The 16,373-nt window shown below is 41.2% G+C and overlaps 1 protein-coding gene across 4 annotated transcripts; it reads right to left on the minus strand.

The window, feature by feature from the left end:
• Positions 1 to 1,362: 1,362 nt before the first annotated feature.
• LOC143362107 (uncharacterized) lies at positions 1,363 to 16,322 on the minus strand. Of its 4 annotated transcripts, none has more exons than XM_076801967.1 (10): positions 16,134 to 16,322; positions 11,935 to 12,138; positions 11,414 to 11,819; positions 9,082 to 9,198; positions 8,884 to 9,008; positions 7,984 to 8,155; positions 5,553 to 5,731; positions 4,808 to 5,011; positions 4,479 to 4,583; positions 1,363 to 4,293 (listed from the first exon to the last, which is right to left on the minus strand). In XM_076801967.1, exons 3-10 carry the CDS (start codon positions 11,432 to 11,434, stop codon positions 4,059 to 4,061), a joined length of 1,158 nt encoding a protein of 385 aa, XP_076658082.1. In that variant the 5' UTR covers positions 11,435 to 11,819; positions 11,935 to 12,138; positions 16,134 to 16,322; the 3' UTR covers positions 1,363 to 4,058. The 4 variants fall into 4 exon arrangements, with proteins under 4 accessions (XP_076658082.1, XP_076658080.1, XP_076658081.1 ...); XM_076801965.1 differs by having other exon boundaries at positions 16,106 to 16,322; XM_076801966.1 differs by having other exon boundaries at positions 15,965 to 16,322.
• Positions 16,323 to 16,373: the final 51 nt, after the last annotated feature.

Below are 16,373 nucleotides of genomic sequence, written 5' to 3' on the forward strand. Positions count from 1 at the left end.
CCGCAAGTGTGTTAATTACATGACAGTGAGTAAAACATTCCAATCCACTGTTCAGATCACCTTCCGGATTGAGTAACGCTAAAAAACCGAATGAAAAGAGTGCTCCTTTCGTCTGTTCATTAATATTCTTCAACAGCGCGTTCGAATGTACATACTATCCTCTAATTGTTTTTCCTTATCGGGCTAGATGATCGATCGAATGATTCTAGAAAAATAAACGATTCTATCGTGCGAATCGTGAGAACTACAGCATTGACGACGTGGGGGGCAGGGATGAAACTCGATGACCCGCTCGCAAACGTTTACTTCTTGCTCGTCAGTGAATCGGTATAGTCGATGGAAACTGTATAGCATGGTAGTACAGTAGATCCTTGCTAAACTGATCGAAAAATCTCGATGTCAGGTGCAAAGTAAATGGATCGATTCCCTTCAGCCAACAGCTATCCTCGTCGCGCATATACCTAAATCTCGGTGAAAATCGGTAATCCCCTTATCAATACGAAAATTACAATTCTCAATTTTCACTCAAAAAAGTTACTTTCAATGTTTGTCTCGTCAACAACAAACCAAGGGAATAACTATCGAGTTCATTACGCAAAAATCAACAAGAAAATTGAAGCTTGATGAACAAGCTCATGCGCGGCCTTGAGCAACTACCGAGACGCTCGGCGTATCTGCATTTCTGCCAATTCTTTTATTCCAGTTCTGGAAACGAGTATTTCAGCTACTGATCGATTTTACGACCACACTATAGCTTTTCCACCAAGAGTACTTCGGTGCACGAAAGAAGAGTAACAACGTGTCTACGTTTTACGACGTAGTCGCATAATAATCACCATTGCCAACAAGTTATAAAATTTTCTGAAATCCCTTTTGTAACAACGTATGCCTATAGGCTGTGTATGCATACAGGGTGTACTCTGATAAATGTGTGTCGTGCACGGTCCCTTTCCGATGTATTACACTTTTGTCCGAGCATTTTTATATATTTTTTGCCACCGACCATTGAATAACAAAGCAAAAACGAATGAGGCTCTGTCTGAGACAAATAGACAGAATAGGGTATAGACTGTTACAGTTGATCTTTAACAAAATACTTTAACAAGTAATATTCGTTTAGCAGTTCTCATTTAATTGTTTTACCAGTCACGTGTTATCGATCCATTTCAAAATCGAGTTCAATTACTGTATGGCCTATTGTTAGCTAGATTAGGTTTCGCTTGTGTGTGATTGGCAGCGGAGAAAGTGACCTGCGACTATCAGTTATTCGATCTTGTCACAAACTCCCGAACTGTCGCATGCTCTGCGTGCACGGAACCCATTTATCAGCGTACACGCTTCACGTATATGTATATATATATATTTTTAGTATATGCTTTCCACAGGGTTAACAACTTGCGCTAAACAGCGTGGTTTCGCTACAAATCCAACAATTGCAATGGACGGTTTGCAAACAAACTCAATGGAACGATTCGAGGAACAACGACTCGCGTTCTCCTTTTTTCTCTCCTCGTATCCCTCATCAAGCAGTCATAGACTTCAGCACTGACGTACTCGGAAACTCGACTTCTCCCCGAGTTGTTCTCCAAAATGGCGGACTATTATGTGTATCTTACGCGCGACAGGAATCACGATTCTATTCTAGACGAAACAACAAGTCAGAAATGTAAAATAGAATTTCTTAAAGAATTTTGCTTCCGAAATTTTACACGATTAAGTCTGTGCAAAAGTTCCTGTCGATTTTTTAAGAAAATACCTGTCTGTGTTTTATCGTATGTATACTTAACTCTCATTAAAATATTTTCTCTCGCCTTCGTCTAACATTTCGCTATCTTTTAGACAAATTACGTGTGCTCGTTCAATCCATTAACCGAAAATAGATTATATTGGCCCTTTTGTATTCAATTGACGAGATAATCCCATGATTTTACATGATTTTAAATTTATACGTACACGCGGATTTAAGTAGTCAACATCTATTATACTGCATACGATACCCCGTTCAGGCTCCACTTTCTCGGAAATGAAGCTTCTTATTAATAAATTTTATTTCACATTTTTGAGTCATTTTTCTTGTGAAATCATCTTTCATCAAACTGTATCATAAGTAGACTGGATTTTAAAATTCCGAAAATATCTGTAGACTTCTCCAAGATCCATAAAATCATTATAAAGCAGCTAAGTTTCTGGAAAAAAATGAAGGAACTACATTTGCATGAACATTCGCAGTCTAATTATAAATGGCTAGAATTGATTAGAATAATTTCACACGAACGGTTCGCTCAAGTGTCTTGGATATAATCGTTCTGACTCGGTTCCACCCCGACGAACAAACGCATAGTTATGCGTTATGCTGGGTTATGCGAACGCGCTGGTACATCAGTGCTAAGAAACGTGACAGTTCGTTCGAGGCATTGCGCTACTTTGAGCCAAAACTAACGGCTATTTTCACGAATTTCTTATAAATTTATAACAGCTTTTTGTTAGGGGTAATGCATTTTAAGTGCTGCAGGATATCCACTATTTTCAATGCTGACTTATGGTCTTGAAAACGAAATCTGCGATAATACTGCTTCGACGGACCTTATCGTGAAACACGGATAAAAATGTGGCTTCCAACACGAAGAGAAAAAGCTTCGAAGGGGTCAAGGTAGCGCAACCCCTAATGGGAATTCACCGATGAAGGAATTCGTTCGAGGAATACGAGATGCGACGATTTTCTGAGCCACTAATAGCGAATCTCTACGTTCCTTGGACGATTAATATTAATTGGAAAAAAGATGTAATCTAGAGTCCTCTATGAGTAAATCCTTTTTTTTTTACACGATTAAACGGCGAACCCGTTTGGACGAGCTTCGATATTTATTACTTTAAAACGTTACTCTATTCCCGGCTCCCGTTTCTTCGATCTCTTTTTTTTGTCCCCCGTAAACAACAACATTTATCGTGAGCTCTGTTTTCTCCGTTGAAAAAAATGCTAATTAACGAGTGATCACGCGGTTATGAGAAATATACGATTGCGGTCATGTTGTATACAATCGGCACGCAAGATTGTCGGTGATTGCTGAATCACGCACGCTCGGAAATTATATTTATATTGCGTTAGGTAACAATCGCGTCGCGTCGCGAGTTCCGTTTTTAAACAATCGCTGGTTGAAGCACCGAAGAAGTTCGCAACCGGAGGTCCGGTCGCGACGAAACTTCGCTCGTCCGCCTCTAAGCAAAAGAGAAGACAACACCGCAGCAGTTGCATCAGCATTAATTGTACGATTGGATGATAAGCGGCCACGTGAGCATTCGGTTTCAAGCCCTTTGACATCAGACTCTGACTAGATCCCTGAAACTGTTTCTCAGTCTCGTCTCGAAAATAGAAATAATCGTCGAAACCCCATACAGGGCCAACACTCGAATCCCACCGAAGATCTTGATGTTCCAATGATCGTGCTGTAGTCCATCGGCCAGGCACAGTGCAAGCAACTCACTGTGTGTATAAAGCTTTCGATCTATCACAATACGCATTGAGATTCCATATCGCTTCCATCTTAAACTAAGCACAGCTCTGTTATTACCCTCGAAGACTTTCTTCCTAGTCGCCCTAACTTCCGTTCTTCCCCGCAGCAAAATACCAAAATGACTGTTTACTTTCCTTAAATTAAGCACAGCTCGTTTTGTTGTTTTCGAAGAATCCTCTTCACCGCGAATGGCTCCCATTGTTTCGATGATGCAACGAAGTGGCGAGCAGCTAACTTGATGCGAGACGTTCTCCGTTGGTAGTCAGCACTAGCTACTTGTCGAATCAGGATCGTTCCTTTGTATACGTTTAAGCGCGAAAGACCTTTTTGCAGCATCGATTCTTCAAAATGGCGAGGAGATTGCTCGTTGTGAGATAATTCGCTGCTGGTAACCGATAGTAGTCATCTACCAAGTGAATCGGCATGGATCTCGTTGGATCTTGGCTTGGGCAAGACCGCGAATGCGAGGCTCCGTACTCCGTTCTCGAAGAGCGGATCGCGAGGCTACTCGGGCAGGGTCGAAAACGAAGCAAAGTTCCGCAGATGCTACGTAGTCGAGGAAGGAGTTTCCGGAGACATCGGCAACTGGGCCTGTCGAGCAGAAGCTCGCCTCGGCCAACGCTGAGGAGAAACCGGCGGCGTCGGCCTCGGCGTGTTCGGCGCCGATCCGGTGGTCAGCCGCCAGTTGCTGCTGGACATGCCCGATCTGCCAACGTTCTGCAGACTTGTACTGCTACTGCTGCAGGCCACTGCTCCAGACAGGTCGACCCTCGACACCGCCCTGTAAAGGCGTTACAACGTTAATCCACTTCAAGAAGAGAATCGTTAACCGGGGTCATCGAACTTAGGTAACGTCTCAGAATTCGTGCATACCACAGTTTGCCCATTTTATTTGGGGAATCGTTTGATCGTGATTGATTTATGAAATTAACAGAAAAAAGAAATGGTAACATAGAGAGACATTACTTTTTCGTGAAGAGTCCTGGGTTATCATTCATGCGAATTTCAGCGGTTAATGGCCATTGACATCTCGCATTGACGTCAACTGTGTTCTCGCCATACCGCGACATTCTAAAATTAGTTCTCCGCTATTAGATGTTGCCATGCGCTAGATTTACTTGCTAGTGCTTCTAACATCTTACTTTTTTACAGATTCATAGTTACTGGAATAATTTGATAAATTCTCGACTCGGGGATAGATTGTTGGAAGGTGATCAAGATCACAATACTTCACCGGACAGACATTATTTGTACGAGACGGAGGGGTGATGATGAATTTGACGAGGTGATATTACCTTGAAGGAGGCGCGGAACCGGTGTAATAATGCAACCCAGAAGGGCCGCTTCTTGGCCGAACCGACGTTGCTGACACTACGCTACTCGATCTGTGCATGGCTGGCGAAGGAGGCGCGGATGGTAGCATTCTTGGCGTTTGCGGGGGTGTTCTTGTCGATGTCAGGCTGCTGGTACTCCCCGTGGATGGTTTTCTTCGTGGACTCCTGCGCAAGTGTAAGTGTAAAAGTTTTCACTTTTACTTTCACCTTATTTTTTTTTCTTTTTTTTTTTTTCTATATTTGATACCTTTGCGGCTGACATCAATAAACTAGGCTTATCGATTAACCTGCTAAACGAGTTCACTCGTCGTTCGTGTTCGCTTATCAGCAACTTGTCGTACTGGTTTACCAGTAACTTGTCATGTTTTTCTTAAGGGGTTGTATACCTTTGATCGGTTAAAAAAAAAATCAGAGAAATTCAACCATTCTTTCAACATATAGAAAATTATACTTCTTTAAAAAAAATAGAAAAACAATATGTACATGTTATTTGTAAGTGACACGATTTGTTAACTGAAGCAAGCGAAAAAGAAACCAATCGGTAGGAACTGGAACGTTGAACGCTTCCAGCGGGTTCCGTAAAGGGTTAATACTTCAAAGACGAAAATAAACTAGAAGTCAAGACAGTCCGCGTCGTCCATGTAGTCGGCCGTGTCTTTTGAGTGGTCTGGAATTAGTCACAACTCTGTAGAAAAACGTAACGAACCTTTTGGATGGTTGCCGGCACAGTCCAGTCGGACAAGGACGGCCCATGGCACATTTCCCTTCGCACACTTCTCGCGCCAGTGCCATGGTTTCGTAATTTCTTAAAGTGGTACGGCACACTTCTGCGTCAGCCTGAGCGAGCGCCAGACTTGGAAACCGTTCCTTTATCCTACGACGTTCCTGCATCAATGCAAAGGAATGTCTGGGCTCAACTCCGCACACGATCGACACGAGAGTAAATAGAAGCATAAACATTTGAGACCGGTGTTCTTCGACATCGGCAAACCAGATTCTTACCAAATCTAATTCTGAATTTAGCCGTTTTTAACCCTATTTGTGTCGCAATAAAACACTGATATTGGCAATATTAGTAATATTAATAACAGAAAGATGAACAGAGAGAAAATGCTGCTTTAGATGCTCTATATGCTTATGTTGCTTTAGAACACTGATATTGGCAATATTAGTAATATTAATAACAGAAAGATGAACAGAGAAAATGCTGCTTTAGATGCTCTATATGCTTATGTTGCTTTAGAACACTGATATTGGCAATATTAGTAATATTAATAACAGAAAGATGAACAGAGAAAAATGCTGCTTTAGATGCTCTATATGCTTATGTTGCTTTAGAACACTGATATTGGCAATGTTAGTAATATTAATAACACAAAGATGAACAGAGAAAAATGCTGCTTTAGATGCTCTATATGCTTATGTTGCTTTAGAACACTAATATTGGTAATATTAGTAATATTAATAACAGAAAGATGAACAGAGAAAAATGCTGCTTTAGATGCTTTAATGCTTATGTTGCTTTAGAACACTAATATTGGTAATATTAATAATATTAATAACAAAAAGATGAACAGAGAAAAAATGCTGCTTTAGATGCTTTATATGCTTGTGTTGCTTTAGAACACTGATATTCTCAATATTAGTAATATTAATAAGAGAAAGATGAACAGAGAAAAAATGCTGCTTTAGATACTTTATATGCTTATGTTTGCTTTAGAACACTAATATTGGTAATATTAGTAATATTAACACTAGGACTACCGAGCAATAAATGCGACTGACGTATATTGCTTTGTAACAGTGACAAGACTGTGCCCATTCAGACTTCATTCAACTTTTATTGTAATATGTGCATCAATGAAGAGGTTCATTAAAAAATTTCCGATGAAAACATTTCTACAATTTCAGTAATTGTAAAAGAAAAAATTAGGAACCAGTCATTTTGACTGGTCCGGTAGTTCTAGTGTTAATCCTTTGCACTCGAAGCCATTTTAACTCGAAAACGAAACATTTCTTCCGACCTAGAATATTTCGCTTCTATATATATTTTTTCATGTTATATATACGAAAATGGTGCAATGCACTCGTACAGTACTGAAATATATAGTCATTTATTAAATACAAACAAATTTAATAATGTAAAAAATATTTTGAATAATGATACAGGAATTGTTAGTGGTGCCTTACAGTCGTCATTCGAGTGCTAAGGGTTAATAACAGAAAGATGAACCGAGAAAACAGACAACAAATTGGTCTCCTCTGACGCCACTCGCACGGGCGGCCGCACAGTGGACAATTTGGACGAAATCAGATTCAAAATCAAAGAACTTTCGATAGAAATGAGGTAGAGCGATGAAGTTTTTTTTAAATTAAAGCTGAAACTTTGTAGAATATGGGAAAATAGGGAGATTATTACCATCCAAACATTTCAACGAAAAAATGATTTCATTAGTTTTTGTCACAAAAATCTATTTTTTGCAAAATCCTGAGGTCGTAGACAAATTTTGAGACCAGATTCGAAATCAGCGTGAAAAAATCTATGGCAAATGATGTATAGCATGTTAAAAAAAAAATTTTCCGCGCGTGGTATTAGAAAAACCACAATTTTCTCGAAATTGTGCAAGTTTAACGAATTTTCTCAAGGTTAAAAAGCGTTAATCCCCCTATTTTTCCCATATTCTACAAAGTTTCAGCTTTAATTTAAAAAAAATTTCATCGCTCTACCTCATTTCTATTGAAAGTTCTTTGATTTTGAATCCGATTTCGTCCAAATTGCCCACTGTGGACCGTACATTTCGTCCGCGCGTCGGAGAATTAATTGTGTCACGACTCGAACGGTCCAACAATAAATGTAAACGTGACGTAATTTACGCTACTGCAGAATTTACGGTTGGTTTAAACGCTGAATCGGCTAGTACGGCCTCCACGGTTGAGGATTTGTCGAGTGTGCTCGTGTGTTAATCGCGAGTTCAATTCGATTTCCAATTGTAAAATATGAGCGTACGTTCGCTCCGACTGCGAACAGCGACTTTGCGTATTGTAACAAAATGGCCGCTCGCTTTTATCTGAGAAAGTTGGACAAGAGCGACGAATAAAGACCGTTCAGGATCGGGCATTATCATTTATTTAAATACCTCGTGAAGTCGGCTGGATTCGAAGTCCTTAAGTTGTTGCTGGAACCCAACGTTTGGATTGGCAATGGAACGACCCACTCTGACGACTTTGAGTGCCTCTTTCCATGACAGATTGGTGGTACTCATGATATAGGCCACCGCTACAGTGACGCTTCTCGACATGCCGGCTAAACTGAAAGCCCGATATCGTTTCGTCGATGAGCTCGCGATGAAAATCAGACCGTTAGGCGGTCACCCAGGCTCTGAATTATAAATGTTCAATTTGCATAGCTTAACGCATTGACTATGCCAGGGTGTAGGCACACTTGTTCGGATCTAGCACCTGCTGCCCCAAAACGTATGCTAGCTACCAACAAGTACAGTTCCATAACATCCGGAAACCATTCCATGACTGCGCGAGAAAGCAAAGATATGATTATAATATTACGTTTCTGGTTTTCTCGGTTAGAAACAAGAATTTCTCGAGCGACACACTTGCCTCCCCTTTCGTTCATCCTGGGTCTATTTTTGCTCTACTTTGTTCGGTCCCGTTAACCAAAGTGGCCAATCGTTTAGTTTAATTAATTTAGTTCAGTGTGATTTCAATCGATGCAGCTAGAACCGGCTGCATGTACTCGCGTTTATAGCGTATGTGCAGCAGGGCGTTGCCGCCTTTAACGCCTCCGGTTAGGTTGACAGCAGCGTCGCGCTATACCTCTTTTATTACCTTATATACCAACTTTTATTTATGTTTTATTTTACGTAGCAATGTGCTGTTAACGAGGGAGAATGACTGCGGGGAGAAAGCATTCGAATTGCCCAATGAGCTCCACGCGCAATTCCGTATTGGTTTCGGGGCTGCCGTAGTCAACGCGTTAGCTATTCTCCTAATTATCGAAGTATTAGGAGAAACATACACACCAGTGTATAAGAACGTTACCACCCCTTAAACGGGCGGAGTGGATGAAGTCATTGCACAAGGAAAAATATTGGGACAGATTCTGATCCGGGCTGTCCGCCGCCATTATACACAAATAATGCTTATCCTACAAATAATCCATTCAATTTATTCATTACGAATTAATGTACGCACGTCTCGCCTACGTCCCGGTTGCTTACTGAATGCAATTGACGCGCAGTATCGTGGATCGCCAGGATGTGGGTGATTTCAAAGCGTTCCAATTGATCGGCGTCCTTGCTATCATGGTAATTCCCGACGTAGAGGCCAGGAAGGACCTGCGGGTATGAAAGTCGCCGTTTGCCGTCACTATGAAACGATCATTATCGCCAAAAGCTGGCGAAGTTGTTAACGAACACGTTGCACCGAATTCAATATTAATGAATTCTGATTTAATACAGAAAAAAAAAACGTTTCATAATTTGCAGGGAGTGAAAAACGACTCTTCGGAATGAAATGCTGAATAACAATAAATTTCGGATGATTAAAACGCGAAGCAAGCTGATGGCTTTTAAGTTTCTTAACACTAGATTCACGGGACCCGTCAAAATGACGGATTCTAATATTTCTAAATTGCAAATATTGTAAAAATGCATCCATGAGCAATTATGTAACAAATTGATTTCTTTGGGTACATATTGTTTAAAAAATGGCTACGAACTTTGATCGATACATTCATGTTATTTTTATAAAGTAATGTAAAATCGTCATTTTTAGTGCTCCGTAAACCTAGTGTTAAGTAAGTTGTTTCCAGTAAGGTAACCTTAACGTTAAGTAAGTTATTTCTCGTAGTGGCTTTTAGCCTCTTGAGTTTTCTTTTTGATATTTCACCCGACGAGCATATCGTAAATGCTTACGAGTCGCGGGGTTAAAGGCAAGAGACGGTCTAAAGAGACCGTTCAGGTGTCTCTCTCGCGTGCTTCCACTTATTTTTCACTATTTTCAACGCGTAATGGGCGATGCTCGAGCGTACACGAGTACGACGACGCGACGATTCACGTTTTAAATCCCCCGTCGATAGTTCCTATCCCAATTAACCGTGTTGAGACCGGTCTAGTGGGTGCTCGAGGCACGCGGTTGTCGAGATAGCATTGAGAGAAATCGATAAGGCACAGGTTTTTGATGCGGTGTACTCCGCCGTTAATCATTCATCTTCGCGGGGATAATCATCCGAACGGGAGTAAAACAATCGCTGGGCCTACCGGTAATCGTTTAATCGATGCCGCGCATTCTTAAACGGGGGGTGCGGGGGGCGTGCGGCGCTGTCTTTGCCTCGAGAACTGGAAGGGAAACACAATGCCGGCGAACCCTCTTAACTTTTCATCGCGACCGATCGATTAAAATCTTCATCTGTACCGGTTTCGTTCTACGCGTTGTCGCCGATGGCTCGGAAACAATGGCCATTAAGCTATCGACAAATGGGCCAACGAGTTCCCGGTCTCATCCAGAAAGCGCCGCAATTTCACCGTTACGCTCGAGCGTGAACACCGACCGGGTTAAAAAATTTATTTTTAAACTGGAAATCTCGGTATTCAGGCCGAATAATTTTAGCACGACCGACGGCCGGCATGCACATATTGAAAATAATGAAACGTAGCGTTGCAGAAACACGTGCCGCGCCCGGCGTATTTGGAACGCTGGCCGCGCGAGATAACCGAACGTTCGAGCTCAAAGGAAAAATCCCGCTTTCGTTGGTCCACCCTTTGTTTCGGATTATCTCTACAGATCGATCAGAAATCATTCCGACTCAATCGCAATGCATTGTCGACTGTGGTTGTTTCTTTGAACCGTTTCGGGTCGGGCTATCTGGTTTCTAAACTTCAAAACAAACCAGTACGCACGCATTTTTGGCCCAGTATTTTAGACTTTGATGCACAATACAATTCTATGCTGCAAACGTTTTTAACCCTTTGCACTCGGCGCTAGTTTCAATCTAAAACTAAATTTTTCTTCCGTCTTACAATATTTTCATTTTATTCATACGAAACTGATCTGATTTCTATGTACAATATTTAAATGTTTAGTAATCTATTCAATTCAAATTTTGTAATGTAAAAAATATTTTGTAATATTTTTTGTAATTTCTTTGATATAATGCCACAACAATTTCTAGTGGTGATTCAGAGTCACCACTCGAGTGCAAAGGGTTAATATTCTAGAAAATCCTCGTCCGCAATTCTGCTCAACCCTCGTATGCCCCTCGGGTGAAAATCCAGCTATTTTCTATTTCATATACTGCACAATTTTCCGTTTTTTTTATTAAAGTGTAAAACGAAAATTGATGTATATTAACCGAAAATCTTGTGTGTAATTATTTTTGGAGAGCATGCGAGGGTTAATGTTAGCGTTAAGACTAATCAAATTAGAATATCCGTTGTTAAATCCGAGGACTAAGTTTTCCACGATAATATATTTGTCGAGGAATATCATTGAAAAATCTGTTGTGGATGAAATCGTGTCAGTGAATATCACAGCTCGATGCAACCCTCTTACCTTGTTCATACCATTCCCCATGACGCCACTCCAACTATAGACAATTCCCTCCGGCAACAAGGAGAATCGTAGATCCACGATAAAAACTGTCAGTCTAATCGCTCGTCACACTCGGGACGATTCCTCCATCTTCTCTTATCTTTCGTCGCTCGAGCTCGCTCCCGGATGGCCTTATTGTTGAACAACAGTTCCTTTCGTTCCCAACGGCGCGTCCCACACTCTGCACCATCTTCGAAGATGTTTCCCCGAAGTTCTAATTAGTTCCGATACACTTGATCGCTAATTAAATCTCGCGAAATCGATAATCGTTTCCGCAATGCACTTCGCATATTTCTGTAGCGTTCCTCTCTACCGAAACATGATCCGCTGGCGTGTGCAACGAGATCGAGCGACTAACCGTTGCCATCTGAAATAATTTGTAAACTTTGTTCAGAATTTATTTACAAATTTCGCTCGATAAACATGTTTATCAGGGAACGCAATCTGTGGATTATTTCAGATGACATTCGTCACTAACTTACCCTATGCACAACGTCTCCCTCGAAAGAGGATTCACTGAATGATTAAACGGTCGCTTCATCGTTATTGTTCACGCTCATCTTTCTGCACTCATTCTCCTCTCCGGTTTTATATTCACAATTGTCGGTTATAAAAAGAGGTAGTAAAATAGACTTCGCTCGGTGTCGCGTCGCTTTGCATTTTAATCATTCTCCAGCGTCGGTCCGCTATTTATGAAAATACAGGGGAAAGATAAAAACTGGCACGCGCGGGTATAAATCTTAGGTAAGCGATTGCTGATTAGTCGGACTGTCACGAAACTCTGTTTAAGTGTGCCATAGCATGTGCGTTCGCCACGCATCCCTCCGTCGGGACCGATCTATGTTGTACAGTAACTACCATAAGCGCGGGGGCATAATTTTTCCTTAGAACATCTATTTCCTTAATCAGTACCGAGCTTTGTCCAATTCTATTTTGGAATAAATTGATAAGTTCATCGAACGGTGACTGAAAAAGTTAAAAACAAAAATAATATAACTTTCACACGTTGAATGCCACGTCATCCATACGTGGGCGACGGAATTATTTGTGCAGGTTTTAAAATGAATTTTTACGTTGATGTATTCATTGTACCAAACTTGATTAGGATCTGTAACATGCAAGAAAGTTGGGGGACTACTCAGTATCATACATTTAATTTTTTTCAATTTTTATTTCATTAACACTAGGTTTACGGAGCATTAAGAGTGAATATTTTACATTACTTTATAAAAATAAGAAGAATGTGTCTATCCAAGTTTTCAGCCATTTTTTAAATAATATATATACCTAAGAAAATAATTCCACGTAGATGGATCTTCACAATCTCAATAATCGCAAATTAAAAATATTGGAACCCGTCATTTTGACGGGTCCCGTAAACCTAGTGTTAAATAACTTACTTTGATTTTATGGAATTTTTGGGGTTTCTAGTTTGGCGATCAGTGTTAAAGGAGTGCGTTACAGATTTCCGTTTCGAGATCGCAAGGGTTTACGTTCTTCTATTGACATAATTAACTCCCGAAGCAGTGAATAGTGCTTGGGGTAAAAAAAGAACAGGTTAAAGCAATCATTCTGAGAAGCCCCCATTGCTTATTGTCGACACTGTACACGCAACCTTTGCGACGCGTTTATTCCACCAGGTTGCACCGTAAACGGGACTCGGCGAACTTTTTCAATCTGTCTTTTTTTTTTTGCTTTCCTTTTTCACTCGTGATAAACATCCATTTCGAGGCCGTAATCGCGTGAAATTAATATCTGAGAAATGTCGTAAAGCGGCGGCGCGTTTCGCTGAAATATTAACGTCGTTTATCGTTCGCTGGATCTTCGTCTACGTTGCTATTGTCCTGTCCGTAATTCGTCGAACGAGAGAGCCGGAACGAAACGTAGGGCTTATTACGGCTCCGACTAATCAAGTTGTTATCCAGCGAACGGGAATAGAAATGATTTGACGGTGAATCGTTCGTGGAAAATGGGCCAGCACGGAGGGGAGGGGACGGGGGATGTTGAAAAGGAAATAAAGCCCTGTATTATTTTTTTTTCTCCTCCCCCTACCCCGGGTCGATTTTTCTCTGACGTTTTAAATGCACGATGCAGCCGTCGAAAGAGCCCCGTCGTCCCTCCGCGAAACCAAGAATGGAAACGCGGCTGGAATCGTTACTCGGCCCGCGGCGATAAATTAAAAAGTTTTCGCGTCTTTGGTTTCGTCGTATTAGTTGGACGGCCGCCAAATAGAAAATCGAAGCCGGTCTTGCGTGTGCTGATCCTGCCAAAAATCAAATTCGTCGAGACAACCTCGCGGCCCGAGGATCGTGTAAGAGTGCACGACAACTACGTCAGAGGAGGAGAGACTTATGATCGAGTCGAGCGATAATTTTCCGTCCCGCGACCCGGAGTGTCCACATTTGTCCGGACGTGTCAAAACTTTTCTTCCCGCTGCCATAAACTAGGGTAAACGGTGCCCGAACATCGGCCAACTATCACGCTCGGTCGCAGGTGACCGGCCGCTGCAAAATTAATAAAACATTAATCGATTCCCAACACCGGTTTACCTGATGATGAGGTTACCTGATGTTTGATCGGTCTCCACACGGCAAGTCAATTATAGTCAAACATAGAAGTTCTACATGTTCAAATGCTCTATATCCCACTATGCAGAAAATCATATTTTCTATTTTAATTTAACTGATACAGTCAGTCCCAGGATTCATGGCACACACATTAAATCGGAATAACAATTTTTCAAATGGACCTAACGATTTTACGTTCTTCTGTCACGGTAGACGGATTAGTTTACCAGACAATTTTTAGAAAAATTACGATAAAAATAGCAGACATAATTTTGCCAAAATTTTCATTACATACCATCTGGTAAACTAGCTTGGCAGAAAAACTGAAGTCGTTCGGTCCATTTATAAAAAAGTTATTCTGATTTGAAATGCGTGCCATCAATTATGAGATTGACTGTATACGAAATAGATACCAAATGACAAAGTTAGTCTGTACACATTCGCATAATTTTCCGAGATAGAAATTATACGTTTAATTCCTCGGTCAATCGATTCATTAAATAACAAAGGACGTAATAAAGTCTATGTGAATCATCATCAATGTTTCTACTCTATCTGTTTTATGTTCGAACAGTTGCATGCGTTATAAGCGCATGTAATCTGTGATCTGCTAATACCGTTTGAATAAATAAGTACTCGAGATGTGTTATCAATTTGTTCGCCTCATACGCGTGTGCACGATTTCTCATTCCTTTTTTTTTCTGGTTAGCATCAGCTCTGACAACTCGTCATGGGAAATAACATCGGCTCGGTCATGTGAACACGATTCGTGTGAGTTATCGAATAACATTCAAGGCCGACGGTTATTAAATAATTCCATCTCGCATAATAAACAAGCGAACAAACATTCGCGTCCCTCAAAAGTCGTACAAGTCCCTTGAATTAGTAATTTTCTTTTTAACGGGGCATTGTTCGTTACAGTTAAACGCTAAAAATCGAATCCCTCGTGAGCCAAACCGATCAATTTCTGCGAAGAACACAATCAACGTCTGTTCATACTATATCTCAGGACCTACCTTTGGGACCGCTAACAGAGAAAGTTTTCTACAATATGCGTAGCCTAAAGTTTATGCATTTACAACTGCTTGATAGTATAAATTTATTTTTAACAATGTATTTACTGGAGGCCACTTAGTAGCTTTCACAAAAGAAAAGTATTAGGTAACAACAGTAGTTAGAAAAGTAGCTCATCTAACATAACACACGAATTTCTATAAAAATTCTCGTTTTTGTAAACGAGCACACAAATGTTTAAATTGACATTTCTAATCTAGTTGTTACCAACATCTCTCGCATTAAGTTAGTCCACAAATTGTGTGTATGAACACTAGGTTTACGGGACCCGTCAAAACGACGGGTTCTAATATTTTTAATTTACGATTATTGAGATTGTGAAGATCAATCTACGTGGAATTACTCAACAAACTTATTTCCTTAGGTATATATTATTTTAAAAAATGGCTGAAAACTTGGATAGACACACTCTTCTTATTTTTATAAAGTAATGTAAAATACTCAGTTTTAATGCTCCGTAAACCTAGTGTTAAAAAATTTGTTTCTGACAATCGCGATAACGTCGTTGTAAAACGATTTTAACGTTTTCGGAAGAATTCTAGGCCGCTATTCCTGCAGAAGTCTGCATTGTTGCATACTGTACATAAGTCAGAAAGCAAACAAGAGATCTCCGTCCCATTTCGGAACAACCCATAATTTGTACGCACAGTCCCCGTGAAGTGCAGATTAGCATCGCAGGGAACATACGAAAAGCATAGTCGATCGGTTCGGCTGTCGGAACGTTAAGAAACTGTGGGCTCATTCAGGCTCGGCCGTGATCGGATTCATTCAGACTGCCCGAAAATACCGCATAAGAGTCACAGGGACCGAGACTCTATTTACTTTCGCCACCGGGGGTTATGGGTTCGAAGTGACTGTGATTCATAGCTACCCTCCGAGTTAGGGGTTGAAACGGTGATCAGGCGGAAGGAGAGAGTATCGAGAGGCCAGGACAAGGGGCATGAGATGCATCAGCGGGTTACGATGATTCTCGCAGGGGCGTCCGATTGATCCAAAGTGGCAATTCGGCTACCTGTCGAACACTGTCACGTTGAAAGCACCTTTGTTTTCGAATTAACCACCGTCTCTCGTCACGCACACCGCGGCGAATCGAGCGGACACGGTTAACGCGGACCGCGTTACGCACTGCCTAACCGTGCGTACGTTCGACTCGATTGGTAGGAGGGTGCGCCGTATGAAAACTGTCCCGTTGTCTCGGTAGCAAGGAGCGTTGCCAGAATCTAGGGGCACTTGCTGCCGAGTGGGAGAACGACAGAGAGGGTGGGAGGTAGGTCTGGGCC

The sequence above is a fragment of the Halictus rubicundus genome, chromosome 16 (assembly GCF_050948215.1).
Source record: "Halictus rubicundus isolate RS-2024b chromosome 16, iyHalRubi1_principal, whole genome shotgun sequence".
NCBI classification, from domain to species: Eukaryota; Metazoa; Arthropoda; class Insecta; order Hymenoptera; family Halictidae; genus Halictus; species Halictus rubicundus.